At 39.0% G+C, this 23,878-nt stretch overlaps 2 protein-coding genes across 2 annotated transcripts; one reads left to right on the top strand and one right to left on the bottom strand.

The window, feature by feature from the left end:
• Window positions 1-1,501: 1,501 nt before the first annotated feature.
• Window positions 1,502-14,465, bottom strand: LOC139723909 (sterile alpha motif domain-containing protein 9-like). The gene is made up of 5 exons (XM_071635113.1): window positions 14,420-14,465; window positions 8,948-9,103; window positions 8,069-8,470; window positions 2,175-6,385; window positions 1,502-1,663 (listed from the first exon to the last, which is right to left on the bottom strand). The coding sequence occupies exons 1-5, from the start codon at window positions 14,463-14,465 to the stop codon at window positions 1,502-1,504; spliced, it is 4,977 nt and encodes a 1,658-aa protein (XP_071491214.1).
• A 1,610-nt stretch (window positions 14,466-16,075) lies between these two features.
• LOC139723908 (sphingosine-1-phosphate phosphatase 2-like) lies at window positions 16,076-20,112 on the top strand. The gene is made up of 4 exons (XM_071635112.1): window positions 16,076-16,576; window positions 18,151-18,297; window positions 18,705-18,794; window positions 19,573-20,112. The coding sequence occupies exons 1-4, from the start codon at window positions 16,076-16,078 to the stop codon at window positions 20,110-20,112; spliced, it is 1,278 nt and encodes a 425-aa protein (XP_071491213.1).
• The last annotated feature ends 3,766 nt before the right edge of the window (window positions 20,113-23,878 follow it).

The following is a 23,878-nucleotide window of genomic DNA, read 5'->3' as shown; positions in this document are numbered from 1 at the left end:
AATACACAAACTTTTATCTTATTGTCATGCAGAATAGCGGCCAAATTTTGGCTATGGAAGTCTGAACGAGGATGGATGAAATAGGCCTACATTAAATTGCCAATAATCTCTGGCGTCAACGAAAATCTTTAATTATAACATTATATTGCAAGATATTATATCAAAGGGGATGGCTAGTAACCGATCAGTGGGAATCAGTGGGAATGCTGAGGGATGATTGTTCCAATCCTTGTGGGATTCATTTAAGAGTACATTATATATCTACTGTTGTGTGAAAATTATTTGCTTCAGAACGGTCTCATTAGTAATGTGCAGATTAATGCCCCGTCACTGACCAGGCACGCTAATCTGGAAACATTAAACTACACATTACTTGAATATGAGACCATTCTGAAGCAAATAATTTTCACACAAGAATATATATATAATGAACTCTTAAATGAATCCCACAAGGATTGGAACAATCATCCTCCAGCATTCCCACTGATTCCCAGTGATCAGTTACTAGCCATCCCCTTTAAAGTGCAATTATAAAGGATATACATCAAGCTGTTTCTATCGTTTACACTGGTACACGAGAAAACAGTGACGAACAGAGAGGAGAGTGAGAAGATAAGAAACTTTCCGACTCGAAAATAAAAACACAACAGAAGAAAAATCGGCCAAATATCACTTGTGGACTCTATTATGAACGAGAAGTTTTCACATCTGTCAATATAAAATGAAGACATTCCGACATTAAGTTAGCATTGCAGGTTGATGTAGGTCACTAGAAATCTACATTAGGTATTCAACTACCTATATTTCAGAATCACACACACAAACACACACACACACACACACACAAATACTGCTGCTTTCTGTTTACATGGAAGTTTTAAGTAGATACACTGTACCACATTATTTCCCTTGACGGTATTTTACCCCTGTTCCGAGAAGGAACACTTGTCCTAACATTTTAGTCGAACAATGTTGAGATATGAACCGTTTTGTGTTTTATGAAGACGCTAATATGAAGTTCTTTGATTAAGCAATGTTATTGTTTAATTTCCCAGTCTTCTGCATGGTTAATTGCCCCTCAGACTGCAAAGTCGACTTCTCTCTAATTTGTGTTAGTCCGATAATTAGCTTCTTGCCATATATCTGGTAGAAAGCGTGAAATAAAGTATGTCAAATTACACAGTATTGAACCACTGAAGACGAATCCTGAGTATACTCGGGCAGGTGTCAATGGGAAATGTGTTTTACAGTAAAATAAAGTCGTTTTCAACGCGTTAAGATTATAAAGAATGTGATCATACCAGAATTAGACAAATTACGAGGAAATTGATTTTCAGGAACTCTGTCAAGTTGTCGCTCTTCTGAACTCTATGACTATACACAATATAAGAGCCATATCTACTCTTTGCTATTGTTAGCTCCAAATCAAGGATAGCAAAGCTGAATGACAGATCACAGAACGATAGTAATGATACCTCACTGCGAAACTGGCCTCCGAAGGTTATGTATAAGAAGCGGCCGTAGACCCTCTTGCTTTTCCTCTTCTCCAGACAACTAGCATGAAACCATCGTCATCACTACTCTGCTCCGTCTTCTGTTGGATTTTGTTCTTGATCTGCTCGAGCTCTTTTTCCAGGGTAACCTTTGACTGCACCAATGCCCTCTAAGAAAGGGAAGTAGCATTGAGAAACAGAAGTAGTCTTTAACCCGCGTAAAGAAATACAATTTAGTTAATATGTGTATGAAGTTTGATAGCTTAAAGATGGAAACCAGCTGTTTTCCACAAAATACAAGAAATTCTAAATTTGTTGTATCGTCTGCATCATACTTAAATCGGGAATAAGGTTCGTCGCAAATGCATACTTTGATACACTCGATGATGTAAATTCACACACACACACACACACACACACACAAAATGGCACGAATCAATTCCTCAGCAGACCTCTTCAAAACCAAGTGGCTTAAACCAAAAACTGTTGTTGGTTATGTGAACCAATGATGGCTCGGCTGAAATTTTCAAGTCAATTGGAACGTGAATGATTTTTGCGCTTACCGAGAGATCTAAAACCGCTATGACGGCACAGCCTTTACGGTTAACCTGCCCACTTTACTTTAATAACTGGTGTTCCACCACCAAAACTCGTTTTAAGTGCACAAATTTTACGATTTACCTCTTCAGCTGTGAGTTGCTGTCTGTTCCTCCTCTTCCGAGTCTTGTAATCGATGTCTTGTAATTTTTCGGCGATCTCCTCTTCCTTTTCATAGAGGTTGTACAAGTTGCCAAGGAGGTATCCTGGATAGGCCTCACGGATGGGTGCTTCTCTCACTTGACTGGGAGCAAATTCCTTTCTCTTTTCAGTGACGTCGTAAGCCACCGGGCCGGCAAAGTTAAACCCAAGAAAGAAAGTCACTTTCTCCTGGCTTGGCTGGATTGGTCGAGGTCGTGATATTCTGATGTAAATGCGCTCGTTCGATGGTGTCCTAAATACTAGTCTCTCAGCGTCTTGGATTGTTCCTTCAAGCCGGATGAGCTTTTCCACAACTTCTTTCCGTGACCAAAATCTGTACCTTTCTTCCTCCAGGGTAGAATTAGTTGCATGGAACATGAATATGTGCACGAATCTGTCAAAACCCTCTCCTTTTGCAAGAAGGAAGTGTGTCAAGGGCCTCCGTTTAACGAGTTGGTGACGTGGGAGGGAACGATCATTACGGTCGTTTCGCTTTGTTGAAGTTTGACCTGTCATTTTGTTCCATTTTTCCCGTAGATTAATGACTGCTTTCTCTGTCGATATCCCTCCATTTCTGCCTTGGGTGGTATGGCCACTATCCTTCGGCCAAGCCAGCAGCAACGCAAAAAGGGCGCCATACAAGCTGCGATCGAAATCATTCAGGTCTGCAATCATCTGTGAGACCGTATCGAAGTCTGTGTGTTTTTTTCCAAGGGACGCCAGGGCAAAGTGAACACACACCAATAGCTTCAGGTCGAAGACATTCTTTGGTCTATTCTGATGTAGTAGTTGCAGAACGGTGGTTAACTGCATCTCATCATCATTCTGAGCAAGTTTGAAAATCGAATTAAATGTGTCTGCTTTCATTGATCTCACTTGTGTTCTGCGCCACTTATTCATAGATTCTTGATCATTCTTCACTGAGATGGGAGGGTCATCATCATTGCTCATACAGAAAAACCATACAAGGTCATCGTAAAGCTGTGGGAACTTATGGTTCTTGACATGCAACTCATTTCCTACATCTTGCTTTGCTACAGACCCATTCTTACTGCATGTCAGTAGATCATTGATGCTTTCAAACGAGATACTGGCCCTCTTTGCGAGCTCCTGCAACTGTTCTCTGCAAGCAATCCATCTGGCATTTAGCATGGGAATCTCTTCATTTGTCAATAGATAGCGTCTGATCACGTCCCTTCCATCTTCTGCACAAAATGATCGATCTCTCTGCTCCAAAATCCGTAGAAAGCGAAATATGACTTGCAGCTCACCAGTGTATCCAGAAAAGATGGAAAAAGTTTCCTCTGTCTTGCTGTACTGCTGACATTTTTGGAAAGCAGCCATTCCTTCCTGAAGGAGGCTTAGAAGTTTATCAGCCTCTTGCTCATTTAGCGGAGTATCAGCGTTTTTGAGGAAGGTAGCCATTTCTTGGCTAATTATTAAACCGAGTGTATGCAAGAAAAACGAGTTGGTTTCTTGAAAGCCTATCGCCGTTTTAGCAAAATATTTTGCTTTGTCAAATTTTTTGTCCGCAAGGTGCAAGCGAGCAAGTTGTTGGGCGATGATTCCACTCTGAAATTTCTCTAATGCTCCTTCCAGCAATCGGAAAGCCTTTGGCTTATCTTCTCCGAGGAGATAGGTGATCAAAGGAGAAAACCGGCTTTGCTCTTTCGAATCAAATTCTGACATCTTGCGACGGACAAGAAGTTCGCGGGTTTTCAGGACCATGTACGTGTTCATGTAGGCCTTCGAATCGAGAATGCCTGACTCGTGAATGAATTCGGAGATAACGTCTCCGATTTTCTCATTTTTGCACTCGACAAGTTGTTTGACAAGTTCTTCAGCAAGGGATGGGCTGACTAGCTTGATCACCTTTGTGAGCCCTTGTTTTGTATGAATTTTCGTACATAAGAGAAGAATCCGCATCGCGTTTGAAAGCAGATTTTCCCATGGAACATGCTTAACTAGACGCCTTGATCCTCGACCTTCCACTGGTGTGTGTGCAATCATAAACTCATCACAGCAAGAGACTGGCATCCCGAAATTTTCCATGAACATACTGATGACTGAAATGTACATGAGCAATTGAGCTTCGGTTCCTGATATGTCTGCCAAGATACTGGACACGATTCTCCTAATGTAATCTGGGTTACATTCTTCCTTCATTACCATAAAACCAATCAACTTCTCTGGTTTTTCACTGTATTTTTCTTCGTATTCGTTGAACGTTTTTTCAAACCATTTGCGCTCTCTGTTTGATAGTTTGTGTTTCAAAACTACTGAGTTTGCACCATTGCAGCTTGCCATTGCCTCTGGATCTGGAGTTCTCTTGCAGTGAAGGATAATGCACGTCAAACTGTCTTCATTTTTGTACACATCTTTGAGTTGTGCAATAAAGTCAATAACATCATTGTCATCCATATCATCGAGGAGAATAAGAACAGGGGGGATGTCCTCGACAGCACTGTAGCCAAAACGACGTACCTCTACAATTTCATTAACTGTTGGTTGTATGGCTCTCCTGACAGTTACACAACGAATTTGACGATGGTAATGCCACATAACTTGTCTTGCCGCGGTACTAGCTCCAGAGCCTGGTTGATGAAAAACAGTAAATGTCACTAACGGACCTGAGGCATTTTTCCTGTTCTCTAGTTTTGTTTCTACTTTACTCTGTAGTAGTTTGCTGGCATCACGTTGAAGAACATGATTGTATCCTCGTTCCCTTCCTTCTGAATCTGTTAGAAAGAAGTTCCACCATGAGACAGCATTGCCATGGAAGAAGTTATGCTCCTCTGATTTAACCAAATCCTGAAATTCAGGACTGTTTTCATCCATTGCAGGGTTCTCACATTCGTTTAGCAGAAGAACTTCGATGTTCTGCCATTTGGAACGCTCTTTGTCTGGGAGGATACATGCCTGCTCCTTGGACTTGGGAAGTAAAGCTGGATCAAGAGCTGTTTTTCCTAAAAGTTTCCTCATGTTGCCATCAATCCGACGCCAATCTGCAACAATGTAGCTACGCTTGTCAAGCTGCTCTCTTGGTAACCACTTCTTGACTTCTTGGGCCCATTGTTCATAGAGTTTAACATCATTTACGAGAAACGTAAATGAACCCTTGCCCTGCATGGACGACTGTAACTTCTTAAAAATGTCGCTCATGATCTGGATGTTCGTGTCAGACAGGAGGAGGAAGATGATCACAGCCCTGTTTCTGGGTATTGCAGATGTTGTGAAGAAGTCCACAGCACGATCTACATCTGCGCTATATTTCTCATTCCATTCAGAAGTCAAGCTTGGGGTTGCGATATCGTCAAGATCTTCTCTTCCGTTAGTAAATATCCAGGCTGGGACATCATTGAATTCGACTTCTTCTAAGGATAATTCCTTCTTAAATGTCGACGGTAAGAGCAACTTTAGCTCTTTCTCCTCCTGAACCATAGCACACAGTCCATGCTTTAGTGACATGGAGTCACAATCAAACACGGCATTCCAATTCACCAACGAGGTGAAACCAAACCTCTCATAAAGTGATTTAAGGTTATGATCGTCAGAGCTAGAGAAATTAGGCTTGTTTACAACAAGGAGAGGGTGAAACGCGATATCAAGAGTTCCTGATTCATCTCCTGTCAGAAGATAGCGAACGCGCTCCTCTTCTGCCGATAGTTCTTCCTTAGATGGTGTGTTTTGTTCGGAAGCAGACGTCTGAGGAGAGCTGACATCAGTTTTTCCATCAAGTCTCGACAGTCCACTTTGGGGCTGGCTCATTTCACCTACTTTGGGCCTCGAAGACGAAGAAGTTGCTTCATGCCGACTGCGATCAAAGTTTACCTCGGCTAAAGCGGCACATTCTTCTCTAGGACTTTTTGGTGTCTTGCTGTCTTCGTCTCCTGACTCGTTTGAAGACGAATCTGACGAAGACACTCCAAGGAACTTTTCCCGAGCGTATTTGATCTTTCGCCAGATTCCTGTCGGCAAGTTGAAGTCTTTCTTGATATGTTTTTCTTTATACTCTGAAAGTAGAGCCCCATCTACTCCCTCTAGCTGAAATCTAGCAGCCACCTCCCCAGGAATGCCTGCCTTATGTACAAGCCAGTCCGCCACGTCGTTTGGTGTCATGGCATGCAAACTGCGACCCTCCTTTTCCTTTATATCTACATAATGGGCAAAACAAACAAACAAACAAACAAACAAAACAATGAAAACATCGAGAATTCCATGTCTGACTTAAATTTGTAAGTCAAATTCTAATTCTCTATACATGGCATGGGTGATATTTTCTTAATCAAAGATGTAATAAACCGTCATCTTGAATCTCCAAAGGTATTACAGTAATAAATAAAGAAATAAACAATGTACAATTGATTATCTGCTGGCTGGTAATGAAGATATGCACGGTTAGGTAGTGAGAGCATGCAGTGTATAATTATTTACTAAACGAGATTAAAGGAATAAACAAAAAATGATTTGGATTCGCCGCTACCAATATTCAAATTCTTACAGCAAATATATGTTCTTCTTTTAGTAGTTGGCATTCTATAGCTTTACAAATGTTTTTGTCAATGCAGAGGCCGCGGTACCGAGGGATCGAGCCCCCCCCCCCCCCCACACACACACACACAAATCCGCGGCGCCTGCAATGTATTCATCAGCAAGTGTAATCGAATATCTTAGTATAAACGGATAAGGGCAATTAATATCTTTCCCTGAACAGGAAGAAAAAAAAAATCTCCCACAGAAAACCTTGCAATGAAAATTATTTGTATCCTCAATGATAAAACAATAAACAAAGAAAAACAAAGCAAACCACTTAGCATTCCCTTTCCCATGACGCTCTACTTTTTGTACATTTACATCATTTCAGAGAATCTGATGTACTGTATGTATCATAATTCCTTTTTTAAAACAATATTAAAGAAATATATAGCGTGAAACCACTTTCGGCCCCCCCCCTCCCATTTTTTTTTTAACCCAAGAAGTGGCACCAGAAAAAAAAAAAATGGTATGTATTAAGGTTTCGCCAATTGCAATTTGTACCAGAGCGATTTCTTTTCCTTTTTTTGTGTGTGTCAGCCGATTAAGCCTTGAAGTGGGAGCGCGAACAAGGTTTTTTCCTTGTTAGCTGCTATATAATCCGGTTGTTAGCTGATGAAACTCGGAAGTTGCACCGGCAATATAAACTGCCCTCCCTCCTTTTTTAAAATCGTGGCGCCGTGATAAGAATTGCTCAGATTCACAATATAAGCAAATGCTTGTTCACACTCGTTTTATCCCTCCCCCCCCCAAAAAAAAAAATAAAAAATAAAAAATGAAGAATTCCATTCAACAGAGCAAATCTGAGATTGAAGGTACATGTATCTTAATTCATTTATGCAGAAGCTCCATCTTACATCTATCACACACACACACACACACACACACACACACATTACGCTGCTTCTCAGAGGTGTAACTGATTCAGTTACAGTTAGACGGGAATTTTTCTTCCTGTTTTAAATGGCTTCAATGCATATGAGAGTAAAATCAAACGCATAATTTCAATCACATCTGGCGTAAACTTGTAATATGATGAGACTTGATAGAAGAGTGAACTAAACCGCAATCAACTGTGCAAATTACTAGTAAATGAGATGATAATATCACATCAGTGTATGTATAGTTATAGTAAACGAGATAATTATATCACATCAGTGTATGCGTAGTTATGTCTCGAAATACCTTGTACAAAAACAAGTTCCAATAAATCAGGATCAAGTTTATAGACATCATTTCAACGATGTTAAACGGCTTAATAGTTGTAATTTGTTTTACGACGTCCACGGAAGACATTTAATTACCTGTTGTCTGTTTGGTGTTAGGTAATGCTGAAGATTCCTGCAGGTGAGTCCCGACTCTCAACTTTACACCAGCGGCTGCCTCGAGTTCAGGTGTAACCAGAAGATCCGTGAGAGCCGTCGAGAGTGTTCCGTCCGAACACGCTCGCGTAAATCTGTCATAATTTGCTCTCGTCTTCGTCAGAACAAAGAAATGAATGGAGCTAAATCTTGTTCTACGCAAGAAAGCCCCTTGCTTCTTGAAAAGAGACAAAAGTTTGTGACACAAGTCCATGTTTTTCTGCCATTGCTGTGGATTGTGGAAGCTAGCGATGATTTCCTGAACATGCCGTGTTATGTCTCTGTCGACGTCATCAGGGCCACTATGCTGGAAGTCAGCACTTACTTGTATATGTGTTTCCCTTTCTGCATAGAGAGGAATTCAAAAAGATATTCACTATAAACTTAGCAAAGAAACATAGGTTTGTGAACTTCTGGTAGATGCAACAATCTTACCATGCAGCTGTCCTACGGAAAACATGGCAAACTTGTGATAAGCTTATTGGAATTGGAATAGGAATTGCGGAAAATTTTGAGCATCATTCTGAATCATAAATTCCCACATGACAATGGTGCTTAAGGTACGCTCTTTCGTGCAGTTAATCGATTCGTGCTGGACAAATTTAATGTCAAATCATTCAATGCACGTACATCATTGCCCTTGTCTTCAGAAACCATAGTTTGAGACAATGTGAATTCGATTGCAATGTGTAATGAGAAATGATAATCCAACTAGTAACAAATAGACTATATGCATCAATGACAAAACAAATAAAGAGATAAACAAATCAACAGTGAGGGCAAACCACTTTACTATAATGACGAAGTCAGTACATATCTCACCATGGTTACTTCCATCCTCCCCCGTGGCTTCTGACCTGCTATATGATTTCGTATCAGAGATGTTGTATACGTCTCCAACCTGAAAGGTTTCAACTTCTTTAACGTGAAAGTGGATCTCTTTTCCATCTCCTTTGATTAATGCACTTATAGCATCTGCTGCAATTGTAGATTGAAAAAATGACATAATTAATGACATCTTACGCTTCTCTTTTTGACAGCGCAATGTGAGATAGAGATGTTGTGAATAAAAGCAGTTCATGTATAAAGAAAAAGGCAACGGATAATATACTATGGAGAGATATATCATCGAATGGAAAAAGCCAGACATGAAAACATTAATTGAGTATAGTATGTGTTGTTGAGTGTTATTTTCTGAAATATGGCCAAGGCATAAACTGTCTTAGAACTGCTGAACGAAACGTACAGCTTTTATTACTTTGATACTTTTGGATATCATATTAGGAATAAAACTATAGAGTTTGATTATGTTCTCTCTAAACTGTTACTATGTTTCAAGGCCATTTGACGATCATTACGTTAACTTTGGGCATAATTGCAAATTATATATTATGCTTAGTGATAAAACAGGAGTATGGTATCAACATGTCATTCAGCAGGTCTCAAAACTGATTGTAAATGGCCTTTGCAAGATGCATCAACGATTTGTTCGGGATTTAAAACTTACTGGTGCTGGGTAAGAATGTTCCCGTCTAATAATATGTCACCCGTTGCTCCCGATATTATTGTCATCCTCATTTTATTATCATAGCGTACGGCATATTTGGTTCCCGAAAGCTCTGGGCTATGAAAGTTCTTTGTATAATCTTTTAAAAATTACTTTTTGTTTACCAATTTCGATTTATCAGTTGAAAAAAAAATTTAAGCTCTCATCCCTCGCATTTTTCCATTGCACATTTTACTAGTTTTGTTGTGGTGTTCCCCCCCCCCCCCCCATGAGAATCGTTATCAAAAATGCAGCTCCACACCACATAATACCCAAGTTGACTTTGATGAATAGAGCAAAATAAAATAGACAAGCTGGTAGAAATTTCATCGAAATAGGCATAGTGTGAGGTAAATTGTGGTTTTGTCTTTACTCTATTGTTGAAATAATCAGATCACAAGACAGAGACGGACAATCATAACATGCATTTGGGATGGAGATGAGATGAATGAAGTTCCCTGGAGATTAAAAGCACAGAATCATTGAAATACCTAACAAAATTTAATCTCCTGTATCCGTTTTCATTTTTCTCCACTTTCAACATTGAATTGCGTCACTTTGAAATAGATTTTTTCCCCCGTTGTAACTTAAACCCCCCCCCCCCAAATAACAACTTTGCCTTCACTAGATTGAAAGCTTGATAGGTATTTACATCGAAGGCCGTTTTGTGACATAGACCAAGATGTTAACCTATTTGGGACCCGCTTGAAGCTTTAGAGAGGATTACATGACAATTCAATGTATCTCAGATGTTTGTAACATGAACAGGATGAGCGATGTCTGAACTATACATAATATGCCAATTATTACTACGTTGCTTGCCCGCACAAAGGCCGCTATCGACAAATTTGGTATATAAATTAACTTGTTATATTGTAGTTTCCGAAAGATTCCCAATGCTAAAAAGACGCAACGCTTTCAAAACAAAGGTAATTTTCTCATGATATGGGGGGGGGGGTGTACCGAACGTGATTCGTGGAACATAGTTGTCCTTAATTGACGAAATCAAATCATAATCGCCTGTATAGTCACGTGACCCTCTCTGAAGCTTGACGCGGTTCCCTAAACAATGTCAGCTCTTATATTTTCCTTAATCATTTACAAGTTACAAGTGGAAGCATATTTCGTTTTTTCTATACCTTTAAAATGCCGATAATGATAGACACTCATAGACACACACACATACACACACACACACACACACACACACACACACACACACACACACACAGCACACACAAAACTGTTCGTGTACTGCTACACCTTGATCCGAAATCCAAGTGTTGTCTGGCAAAATGAACGTCAGTTTTAAAACTGACGTTTTGTTTGCTCATCTTGTGGTAAGTGAGAGTCATCCTTGTAGGGCCTACAGAGAGTGCGGTTCTACATAGAATCGTCGTACAAGGTGTGTTAGTTTTGTGAATAGCTTTCATGTGCATCTACAGACGAATACAAGTCATACAGAGATGTTGATATTCCGTCTATAATGATTGCACGCACTAAAATCTGCCAATCATTTTTACATGTATTTAAGAATCATTTTACAATTGCCGTATTACCCAGCTGTACTTGCGGAGAGTCCAAAGGTGGCCGAGCTGCCTCGTGTTCCTCTTTGGTAGAGTGTGGGTCAAAATGAGTCGTTCCCGAGCCACCCGATGTTTTTCGACGTCGATGCTTGTTTTTTTTACCCATCTTAGGAAAATGACATTAACAAAGTGATGTTATCAATTAAAATGATGTTATCAATTGTTATTCAATTTACTGATCTCACAAAAAAAAAAACCCGGCACTTTCATGTGTGATTATTGTACATGTGTGATTATTGTACTGCGAAGTTACACGCTTATGATGACCGAAAATACACTGTGAAATACTTCTCTGGGGTGGCATATATCGAACACACACTATTAAAATTTCGGTGAAAACAGACATACGAAACTGCTTCACACGAATGATTTCGTGCTTTGGTGAGCATTATCCATTCGTGGATGTTCACAGTGCAGTAATACTGCATGTCGATACCAAGGCAAGACATCTTATGCGCTACGGAAAAACTCGTGGTACAGCTGAAATAAGGTTCGTTAAACCGAAAATGTAAAGACGGTGCGTATATCAACAAATCTTCAGAATTACGAAATTACGATTCTTTTTCTTTCATTTACGGGTTAACGAACCTTTGGAATAACAAACTTTATATCATTTTCGGATTTACGAGCTCTCGGTATAGCGAATTATTACTGAAATGTACATGCTTGTGTGACATAAATATTATCACTTAGAATTTAACACGTCGAACACTTATTGCCCTCTACGTATAATGCTTGCTTGTGTTGGAACAATTCCAATGTCTCAATGATCCATGAATACTTCGGAGCAAGTTCTCTGACAGTGACTTGCAGTTTCTGATTTTAGTAACGACAGTAACTACAGTTACTCACAGTGACTAAGTTTCAGTAACTAAACGTTCTTATGAAAAAGAAGTAGGCCTTTAATATTCTTTGTTATGATCTTTTTTTGTGGAATATTACTATGTGACATGACGACAAACCTCTCTTCCTCAACACCATACTATTATAGAGCTGATCAAAATTTAAAAGAGCAATATGAGCCAAAATAATGTAAGTCATTTTGACCACGCCATCTATTTTGGCATTGATTGCAGGAGATTTCTAGGGGTTCACCTATGAAATGCTGTTTCTTATGATACGAACCTCCCCCCCCCCCTCAAAAAAAAAATAAAAAAATCACAGGTGGACTTTTAATATAGTAATGTGATAACAAGTTAACATAATACATTTGTGTATACATATAAACAAAGAAAGGGAAAACTGACCAGAAACGAATGATGAATAGTGAAAACTTTGAGCAAAAAAAAATGGGTTTCCATCGGGATTCGAACCCGAAACCTCCGGATTGCTAGACCGCTGCTCTACCGACTGAGGTACAGAAAGCCCGAGTTCGGTGTTTGCCCCCATAACCCTTGATTTTCCTTACTCGTGTGGTCAGAAGCTATAGTGTGTGTATGTGTATCCCAAAGTTGATTTACATCCTTTGGGTTTATGTGTGTGCGTGGCACACATACACACACTACAGCTTCTGACCACAGGAGCAAAGAGAATCAAGAGTTATGGGACCAGAACCGATCTAGGGCTTTCTGTAGCTCAGTCGGTAGAGCACCGGTCTAGCAATCCGGAGGTCTCGGGTTCGAATCCCGTTGGAAACCCATTTTCTTTGCTCAAAGTTTCCAATATATATATATATATATATATATATATATATATATATACTCCTAGATGGGTCATTTGGAAGACATTTCCATTTGTTTTATATGCAAATTTTAAAATACATGTTCAATGGCAATTTACGCAATGGAGACACGAAAATTGTCTCCTTAATGACCAGTTGTCTCCCTAAATGAAGACACTTCTCCCCAATATGTCTCCCTATGGTGCCAACTAGGGATATATATATATATATATATCCGTTGGGTATATATCCGTCGGGAATATATGGTTTGTTGAGGGTCGAAAAGTGCTCAATGCTGTAAAGTAGAGCATATTAGGCGTCTATATATATATATATATATATATATATATACATATATATATATATATATATATATATAATAGGCTCTATAATTCGACATATATATATAGGCCTATATATATATACATGTATATATATATATATATATGTATATATATATATATATATATATATATATATATATATATATAATAGGCTCTATAATTCGACATACATATACATATACATGATTCTGGAATTGGGCATTCGTTATTCGGCATTAGAACGATAAATTCAACAGAAGTAAATGCTACCTCTGACAGTTTAGCCCCGACACATATTTTGTCCGAGGTGTGCTGATATACGTATTTTTTCTTTAAATTTACTTCAATAATACAACACAATGTTATGACATGCACATTGTCTACATTATTATGATTTGTGGCATCGCAAAACTTACTGCAGTTACTACTCTGAATGAAATAAATCATTGGGTCGATTGCTGCCAGATTGCTTAAAAACCTTACCTCTCTCTATACCATGGCATAATGGCACGATCGAGAGAACTGCGTCTAAATAGCTCGACCAATCTTTACACTAAACAACAGAAGACTCACATGTAATGACTTTACTTTCAGAATGATCATGATTCATGATTTTTTAATACTCGAACGCAATGATGATTTTATAACATTGGCACAATGACAGGCTCTTAAAGAGAATTGTTACTATTATTATAGGTCCTTATGTCTTGGGAGCGATACGACATTGACATGCAGGGACACTCCCATGGAAGACCAGCTTAGTGTAGCTGAATATGGGCTATCCAGCCATCTTCACAGATGGAAAATGAACAACAACAACTTTAGAATCCACTGTAATCGCTATGACATCCATTACTAGTACTTATTGACAAGATGACACTTTCAACCCGACTTTCACATGACTTTTCAGCACTTTCCAGCACAACTTTCCAGCACAACGCTCAGCAAAGGATGAATAGTACGTTCTTTGTTGTATAGTTCGCCTCATGCGCTGGTGTCAAGAATAAAAAATCAACACTGGTTGAAGACCAGCAATATTTAGCCCCTATCCCCTGTGAAAATGATGCTTAGTGTAACTTTGTAACATTACGTATCTTTATCGTCTTGTGAGCACAGGATACAGAAATTAATACCCTTTATGAAATGTCAAAAGTCGTGCAGATGAAGACAAGCACTTACCTTGGTGTTGAGAGTTCAGTTGCACAGTAGCGAATTCCCAAAACATGGCCGCTCTAAAATGAGAGACTGTCGTTTTCGCTCCAGTGTGAGCACGTAGGCCTGCTCTTATTAAGGGACGAAGTACACAATTATGATGAAACGCCTGCTCGAGTGCTAGTACATGGTGTCTAATGAAATAAATATAGGCCAGTACATACATCACTTTTCTCTTCAGTTATATTTTAAATTGTCCTTGTTGCTATGGTCTTGTTTTGCGGGGTTTTTTTTCTCGGTCATAACTTTCGGAAAATTAGTGTGCATTGTGACTGAGCGGATTCAAAATACTTAGTGCCCCAATACGAGACAAAATTTTCTGGATAGATTAAAATAAAATGGATGTGCGTTATTTTATCCAGTAACTTGAACCCTCACTATGAAGCTCATTCGCCAAGGATCTATTTAAGTTGTTAACCTCGAGCAACGTATGCAGCAGCAAAAAGACAGAAATATAAAATTGGTGTGTCTGAAAAAAGAAAAATGTTGGCGGAAGGGTGTGCACTGTGTAGAAAGCGTGTGGGATTCCTACAAATCCCTTTGCAACTATCACTCCACAATGTGGACTTTAGGGCCTGTCATTTGTTCTCCAAAAGCATGTACCTGCAGTCCTGCACTATTTGTTTTGTGAACTCTGAGTAGTATTCCCATATGGTATGTTGGCGAAAAAAACCCCCACGATATTTCGTGGCCTGCTTGTCACATTCTTTCTGCACATTAATTGTTTATTTGCTTGTGCGTGTGTGTTTGCGTTTGTGTGTGTATGTGTTTGTTTGTGTAGGAGGTGTACATCGTTTTCATTTGACAAAGAAAGCCCAGAAAAATGTATACAGGAGGACCATGTCTATAATCCGTTCGTAAAGATATTGACCTTAAAGGGTGTGTACAGTTCTGGTCGAGGTGAGGATTTAGCTTTTAATGTTTTCTTATTATTGTACCAGAACTCTGCTTAGTGGGCAGTATTTCACTCAATAATATTTTTTTTTTCATTTAAAATCAACAAAACTTTTTTTTTTCAACTCACTTCATTTACACTTCGAATTTATTGTTTGAAAACAGATTGATTTTAGGAAGTCAAGTGAATAGGAAAACAGATGTTATCTGCTTATAACTCCTGTAGGGCCTGAACCTTTGTTACAAGTGCGTGATAAACATGTTGCCCGGGGTGCGTGTTTTTTTAGACGGCACAGATTGGGGAAACTAAAAATCTATCGGGGACCCTATCCCTAAACCTAACCCTAATCCTAATCCTAACCCTAACCATCAAACCCTAACCCTAACCCTAACCCTAACCCTAACCCCAACCCTAACCCTAACCCTAACCCTAACCCTAACCCCAACCCTAACCCTAACCCTAACCCTAACCATAACCAAAAACCCTAACCCAACGTTTTTCCCATAGGTTTAACACGCGCCATGCCCCAATCTGTGCCGTCTTAAAAAAAAAAAACGCGCCCGGGGGTGGGGGAGAGCAGGGGGGTCGGCTGATACACCCACTATGGCTGCGCCCTGTGTCTGCTGCCCTCAACGAACCCGAATCGGTCAATACTCTTTGCATGCATGATGCGCATGCAGCTGCAGGTCATCTCACTCTTTATACGCTTTAATTGAGCACAAGTAATCATGGGGTGGTGGGATGGAAGTAGGTGGCTTGGAAGTAGGTGGGTCTACAATGCCGAAACGGTTGCAAATATTCAGCTGTATTTTGGCCTAGAATGTGTCCATGAAAACGATTGCATCAATGGCATTACAGCAAATTCGCAACAAAGAAATAATATTGCTAAGGGTCAAGGTATAGAACTACGAGAAAACGGTTCAGACGTATCGCGACGTCAAGTTTACGGGGAAACAGTACTCAGCGCATCTTCAGAAGAACAGCATGCCCGGGGTTCCCCGCGAGAAGTACAGCTGGGGAAGCCTACAGCGTCGCTGGAAATTCCAGTGAGCTATCGTGTGCACAACAAGTTCTGGTACTACCTCTTCGCCTTTGGTGCTGCCCTTGGAGATGACATATTCTATTACACCTTCTACCCCTTTTGGTTCTTCAACTTGTCGCCATGGATTATTCGAAGAGTTGCCCTAATGTGGGGGCTGCTAATGTACATCGGGCAGTCAAGCAAAGAGGTAACAACAAAGCATTCCCATGACTGTGTTACAGTGTGTGGTGTGAACGGGGGATGAGTGAGTAGGATCTAATTTACAGCTGTATCTCAACTGGTGTAGCAGAACACTTGTAGGCACCCACTTGTAGATCTATCTATTCATTAGTTAAACAGGTTGTATTGTGCACAAGAATTTCAGTGTAGTTTTATTATTGTATGCCGCTGTGATTGAAACTACATTGTAGCTCAAAGAATGTGAATATCATCCATTGAACATATTATAGAGACCCTAGCTGTGTCGTTTTTTTTACATCACAAAGTCAAAGATCCTGGCATGGGCCATGGCCATGCAGATGCATGTATTCTGCCAAAAGCATAGATTTTGAAAACCTCTGACTGTACTAAAGCTAAAGGGGAGACAAATTGTAATTCTTTATTCAGGAATCAATGCATAAAAATGATCAGTGTCACTTCTCTCAATCAGGAAGTATTAAAAATTGAGACTTTCCACATTTGAAATATTTGAAAGATCTACATGTAGGTATTTGCTAGTGACATCACACATCACATGACAAATGCCAAAGCTGTGCAAGAGTGCTTTACAGCTGTTTCTACAGTACACAATATAACTATAAGGAAGCAGTAGACGGAAAAATCTGTTTCTTCTGTCCAGTACTTTTTAATTGTTATTATTTTTTTTTACCTTTACAGCTCTCCTCCAAATATGATGGGATTCCGTGAAGCCAGACATAATCTCCATGGAACATATCCCCAACAACAAGATATGGACTGATCTTTCAGTCAAAGGAATTACATGTGTAGAAGCTAGTGTTTAGGAATAGCTATTTAGTATGACATGTTTTGATTGGTGTACATGTACAAACTTGTACATGTGAATGTTTTCTTGCATACTTTTTGTTAACTATACACAGCCCTGTCGCTGTACACAAGTGTCATGTGCTTTGCATGGCGTCGGGTTGGGCTAGCTTCTTGTGAGATTCCTGTAAGAAAATGATAGTTTCCACTTCCAGTCTTGGGACATCACCAGGTTACCACAGGAAACACACATGTTATCACTAACTTTCAATGACATCTAGTCATCCACAACTACTGTTAGCAAGAAAGTACTGTGAGTGTGGCATTGATTACAATGTAGCAAATGCATTACCAATATATCACACGTGGCATTATGCACATGATATGTTTCAAGTCCACCCCATGCTCTAATCACAAGTTCCATTTCCAAGTGTCTTCATAGAATGTTGATAGTGGACACGACATAGAATAGATGCACATTGGATGTGGTGATATCATTGTCTGCAGTATGAGCATACAACCCCATAACCCCGGCGCGGGTCGCTGTACACAGTATGTATTGGGGTCGCTGCTGCGGTTAACAACCCCACATCCTCTTTAGTAGAAAATGTATGCCAATTGAAAGGTATAAAATAATGATGTACTGTAATGAACTGCTAAATGGTGTGACATTATTATACATGTACATGTAGAATCTGTATTGAAAAATATGATGCAGAATTGCATTTACATGTAGATGATGAGTATTGAAGATGGAGTGTTGTTTTTTAAACCATTCAGATCATCAAGTGGCCGCGCCCATCTGCCCCTCCCGTTGCACCACTAGAGAGGAGGTATTTTCGGGAGTATGGTATGCCATCCACTCACGCCATGGTAGGAACATTGGTGCCTTTTACGATACTAGTGGTCTCATGGGACAAAGTAGAGGTAAGACCAATACAGTATTTAATATATCCAGGGCTCTGTATTGACTTTTCAAAGTTTGACTTCATTTTTAAGACGTGGAGGTGGGGGGGGGGGGGGGGGGGGGGTAGGAGGATAATTTTTTGCCCTTTAATAGATACGTTTTGTTTTCTCTCATACTGTAATACATGTAGTTTTGTTCTTCATATGAGAATACAGTTATAACAGGAAAAGACAGTTTTAAAAAAATTAAAGTGTCTCAGTGTCTCATATCATTCACCATTCAATGCCTTTCTTGTCTCATTAAAAATCATTTCATATTTGCAGTTGAAAGACTTGTGCTTACTCACTAAATTAGTGTTGTTTTTTTTTTAAACATAGTTTAGATCTGCTGTGCTCAATCCATTCTTTTCTCCATTTTCCAAACACAGTACTCCCCAATTGCTGGCATTCTTCTTGCTTCATCATGGACTCTTTTGGTGTGCTTGAGTCGTCTCTATAAAGGAATGCATTATATATTGGTAAGAGGAAGATAGTGGCATTGCACTACCTACATGTATCAATAAATGCCAAGTGGTATTCACCTATGGCATTCAGTTCTATCATTATATAGTGACTTTATATGACGTTTGCATTTCAAGATTTGATTTTGTTCAATTTCTTTGTTAGTGTACCAGGTAATTCAGTGCTCCCCTTCCCCACAAATCTTTGGTTTGCAGTTGCGGATCCAGAGGGGGGTGGGGGAGCGCACTGGGCACCTGCCCCCTCTTTATCATTTTTTGCTAAAACAAAAGAAATCATGAGAAAAAATGGGGGGGGGCGGCGTGTGCTCCCTTTTAATTTTGTAAAGGCGCCTCCCCTTAACGGAATTCCAGGATCTGCCCCTACATTGTAACCTAGGCAAGTGTGATATTTTTTTTCTTAAATAAAAAGACGAGTTGTTCGATTTTGTTTTGTTTCTTTTTAGATACAAAATACCAGTATTTGTGGAATTGATGCAAATTAGATGTGTAAATTTTTAGATGATGGGTTAAAATTATTTCCTTCAAAATCAGACAAAATTGTTCAAATTTGTAGCATATTTTACATGTTTGTGAATTTCAAATTGCTTTTGTGCTTTGTTTTTTAAGCATTTGAAGTCAATGAGTTTCATGAATCTCATGAAATTGATTGACTTGTAAGACAAACTCTTGCTGATATATGCCTTAATATAGTTATCATAGATCACATTTTAGTTGATTTTGAAATTAGACCATGGTGTGATTCACGATATTATTGTATCTCATGATTACCTTTCAGGACATCATAGTTGGGATCATTCTCACGGCCATCCTCATGTTCATCGTCTTTCAATTTCTGGAGCAGCTGGACACCTTCCTGATAACGCATCCTGTCGCCCCTCTCGTCTCCATAGTGGCAGCCCTTTTCCTGGGCACAATCTATCCAACCCAAGATGGCTGGAGTAGCACACGGGGCGATACCATAGTTATCATGGGGGTAACCACTGGCATCTACTCCAGTATCTGGCTGGCTCACCATTTTGACATGCCTCCTCCTTACACAGAGCTGCCACCTCCTCAGATTCAATGGCCTGGTCTGTATCAGGTGGCTGCCATGATGGTTCGTGAACTCATTGGTGTGACAATGATGGGGTTGGCTCATCTCACATTTAAAACTATCATTTTAGGGCTGCTGTCTATGATCTCTGGACAGAAGATTACAGAGGAGACAAAGAAAAAAGCGTGGGTAGAAATTCCGTACAAGTACATCACATATTTTGCAATTAGTGCTACTGTATTTTTAATTTCCCCATTCATATTTAAATTTGTTGGTTTGTAAAATATTTCTTCATACTGAAAATATATTTTTGGATGGAAATGCTATCGTGAAAGTATTTTAGAAAGGGCATTCTACACTACTATTCATGCTGTTCACATGTGCTTGACCCATTTCTGTTATTTTCATTTATCACATGGATTAAGTTTATTCAGGGTACAGCAAAAACAGGTTTATGGAGAATGTACCTGGAATTGTTTTGTGTTGATTGAAAAGAACAACAAAGTTACACTTATAAAGAAGCATAACATTGGACAACTGTCTCACAGGAAAGCAACAGCTTTTGGAGAACAGAATGAATCATAAGCTCTTGAGTAAATCCTGCGGACATTGTAGATTCAGTGATGTGAGCTCATTAAGGGGTGAGATGCTGCAGAGGTATCTACAATCCTCACCCGTGGATGGCATCAATGGATGGGGTGCAGATACCTGTATGCTGATGGACCAGCCAGATGAAACTTAATAGAGACAGCAGTGTTTTAGTGGAGCAGCTGGTCCTGGGCAATGACCACCAAACAAATACTGTAAAAGTGGATATTTTTGCGCGAGTTATTTTTCATGCTCGGCTGGGTAAGATGGAGTTCGCCTGTTTTTAATTCCGCTGAATGGAACATATGGCATGCAAAAATATTTGTGTGCTTTTATTTTCACGCTAGCTTCTGGTTGCGCGAAATGCGTGAAAATTTCCGCGCCATGAAAATTTCCACTTTTACAGTATATGATTCATGATGAGGAGGAGAAGAAGAAGAGCAGGAATAAATGAATGCTTATTGCATCATGTCATTTGATTGCTACTTATTTCTCCTTGACACTGCTAGTATAAAGAGGCATTTCAGTCATTGAGCAGCTGTATACAATTGAACAAGTAGTGTAGCAGCTGTGCATGAATTCCTATATTTTAATCAAATTCAGATTCCTTTTGTCAAACTTCAGTCTGTTTAGATTGTGGTATTGTTTTGTCGCTACTCTGTCAGTTGAATCATCTGATTAGGCCATAGCCAGTTCTGTGTAGAATCTATAAATTCTCTGCCAGTATGATGATGATTCTGTTTATTTGTACAGATACGTGTTCAAAACAGTGTAGAGCAAAATTTCTGCTTTGTCTATGTTAACATCATTCGAGCTTTGGAGACCTCATAGATTTCATAACTCTCCTTTTGATAAATTTATGTAACTTGATTTGTGTTGATGATGTGTAAATTGTGTTTCCACCTTCAGTTCTCAGCATCTTTTATTTTGTAGATATTGATATGCAGAACCATAGGAAGGCATAAAAACTCATGATCATAACGTATATATATTGCAAATATTGATGTGGTGCTGTTTTGTCAGGGTAGGAATTCCATTATACACAGGGTGATTGGCCTGACAGCTTTTTCTGCTTCCTCGTCCCTTCCATCTATTTTTCTTTTCTTTTAAGGTTCCCAGATGTGAAAATATATTGTGCACAAAGTAGTATTGTACGTTTGATATGTACAGTGTATTTAGTCAAACCCAAGTATATCAGCTGTTCAAACGAATTAGATGTAGTCATGTATTTGTGCAAACTGGTGGCCAATGATGGATTGATGGCAACTCTCATTGCATATAACAAGCAGTTAGATTCTTCAGACTCACAAGTATTCTGAACATTGTCAAAGCACTGATAGTCAAAATGGTCTGTGTAGGTTCTGTTATAGTAAATATAAAAAGCAGAACAAAGCAAAAGTTGATTGACTTCAAAAGGCTCGTATGCATAATGTGAGATTCAGGGATTCAAGCAGAAACAAAACTAACTTGGTGTGAGTGAGTAGGAGAACAAACTGTGAGAAAAATACTTACCAGTGGACAAATGATTTAAGAGACCATGTAATACAGGGCGTTTTACACAAAATTTATCCAAAGTTGCACACACTAAGCAGATGACCACTTGGATAGGGTTGACTGAAGGTACAAGTGTATTTATATTGTTTTCTAGTGTTTAAATACATGACATTGGTATTTCACAGAAAGTATGCATATACTTAGCCCAACCAGATGCCATATCTTGTGTACAGCGACAGAGCTGTTTATGGTTAGCATACTATGTAATGTGATCCCGATTATCAAGTACAATGTATTTTCTGGCTTTATTAGCAGGGTAATATAGTACAAATGAATGTACTGTATGTTTGATATTCATGTGAGATAATGCTGATGTTAATGTGATGGAATAATCCATTTATAATGCCTATGATAACTGCAATTACTGTAATTAGAATTAGAATACACCAAAAATATACCCACATGCATGAGAATGTCCCATGTTTATCTGAATGCGTGATGTGGCATGGAAAGCATGCTAATTACAGGATTATATTTGGTTAGTTTTTATAAAAAATCTTGGTTTTGCAACTTGAACAGGAGGTAAAAAAGAGACCGCGGTTTTCAGCAACAGACTGAAAATTCGTAACAACAAAAAACCAACATCCATAATATCCACTCCTGTAACTCAAATCAGTATATGTGCATCTTTTTCATGATAATGAGCTGTTTATGTCGCCTTCTCGTTTTTCACGTTTGTCTACATTTATTTCTTTTTCAGTGCATAATGTAGTCTACATCTTCAAATGACCATGTTGAAGCTGTCATATTCAAATCATGATGTACATGATGTATGTGTAATTATAGCTAAGCTATAAGTATAGAGATGTACAATTGTACATTTACAATTGTATGTACACCATGGGTGGATGCTATTGAAGTAATGTTATACAGTAGATGCCACTTCACATACATTCTAACATGTCAAATCTTCAATCTGCTGGTACATTATGTAGTGGTAAGCCCATGAAGGCCACCCCCTCCCAAAGAAAAAGAAAAATATGCAAATCTCTTCTTACATGTATTTCTCATCCTTTCTCAAAATTGTTTCGACTGCAGTTGATCAGGGCAGGTATCATTCTGTGTGTTATGGTACAAATTGATTGATGGCTGCATTGCTTTTTGTTTGATCGAAAGTGTAATGGCCACATGAAAGGCGCTTTTTACCTTTTTCATGGTGCTATAAATATCATTTGAGATATCAATTTTTCTTTTCACGTGTAGATCTACATTATATAAAATTATTATATTGATAGGAAGAGACAAAATGATTTACAAATTATTCATTGGTCTCAGTTGCAGAATTTACAAAATTTCCTAATTGCTTTATGTTCAGTACTGATATGTTAAGTGGCAACTCATTTTAGAACATTTAATTTCCTGTTTCTCAAATTGGCAAATCTAATCTATGTCTTCCTGATCTTGTGTATTACCATTAGAGTAGAGGTAGTACCATTCAGAGTTGGTATTTGATCTCTTGGACAAGACAGAAATTTCTGCAGCAATTTATTTCCTCTAAGACTTGATGGGGTACAGGGATCAAATCAGTACAGATAAAAAGCTTGATGTGATGGAAAGAGTAAACCAGTCCTTGACCATAGTATGCATACATCCCTATCTGGCCTTCTGTGGTGTAGACCGGTCCCTATAAGGGAATATTGACTGGCAACAGTGTTGCTGCTGTTTATATTATCTGCATCATTTGACTGTTTGCTCAACAGATACCAGGTACAGGGTACCAAATCTTGAGTTTATCAGTGAAGGAGACAGAACTTTGTTCAGTGGTACGTGTGTATTGTACAACCTATGCATTCTTCAGTATGCTACCGTCCTTCAGGACTGAAACAAATGGGTGCAATTATGAGTTCAGCTACTCGTAGCTGTTTTCTGTATGTTCAAAGTGTGTCGCTAGCTGCATATATTGGTG

Source organism: Diadema antillarum, unplaced genomic scaffold (assembly GCF_040938485.1).
Source record: "Diadema antillarum isolate AM-2024a unplaced genomic scaffold, OU_Dant_1.0 scf00000202, whole genome shotgun sequence".
In the NCBI taxonomy this organism is placed as follows: Eukaryota; Metazoa; Echinodermata; class Echinoidea; order Diadematoida; family Diadematidae; genus Diadema; species Diadema antillarum.
The sequence above is the reverse complement of the archived record's forward strand: the minus strand, read 5'-3'. Positions and strand labels throughout refer to the sequence as shown.

Bases quoted from the DNA above. Each gene is read 5' to 3' on its own strand.
- LOC139723909 (XM_071635113.1), bottom strand. From the start codon at position 14,465: ATGTTTTGGGAATTCGCTACTGTGCAACTGAACTCTCAACACCAAG. The intron at 8,471-8,947 runs GTGAGATATGTA...CTCTCTATGCAG, and splicing joins GGAGGATGGAAGTAACCATG to AAAGGGAAACACATATACAA. The intron at 6,386-8,068 runs GTAATTAAATGT...CCCATTATGTAG, and splicing joins TAACACCAAACAGACAACAG to ATATAAAGGAAAAGGAGGGT.
- LOC139723908 (XM_071635112.1), top strand. From the start codon at position 16,076: ATGGGGTGGTGGGATGGAAGTAGGTGGCTTGGAAGTAGGTGGGTCTAC. The intron at 16,577-18,150 runs GTAACAACAAAG...TAAACCATTCAG, and splicing joins TCGGGCAGTCAAGCAAAGAG to ATCATCAAGTGGCCGCGCCC. The intron at 18,298-18,704 runs GTAAGACCAATA...TTCCAAACACAG, and splicing joins TCTCATGGGACAAAGTAGAG to TACTCCCCAATTGCTGGCAT.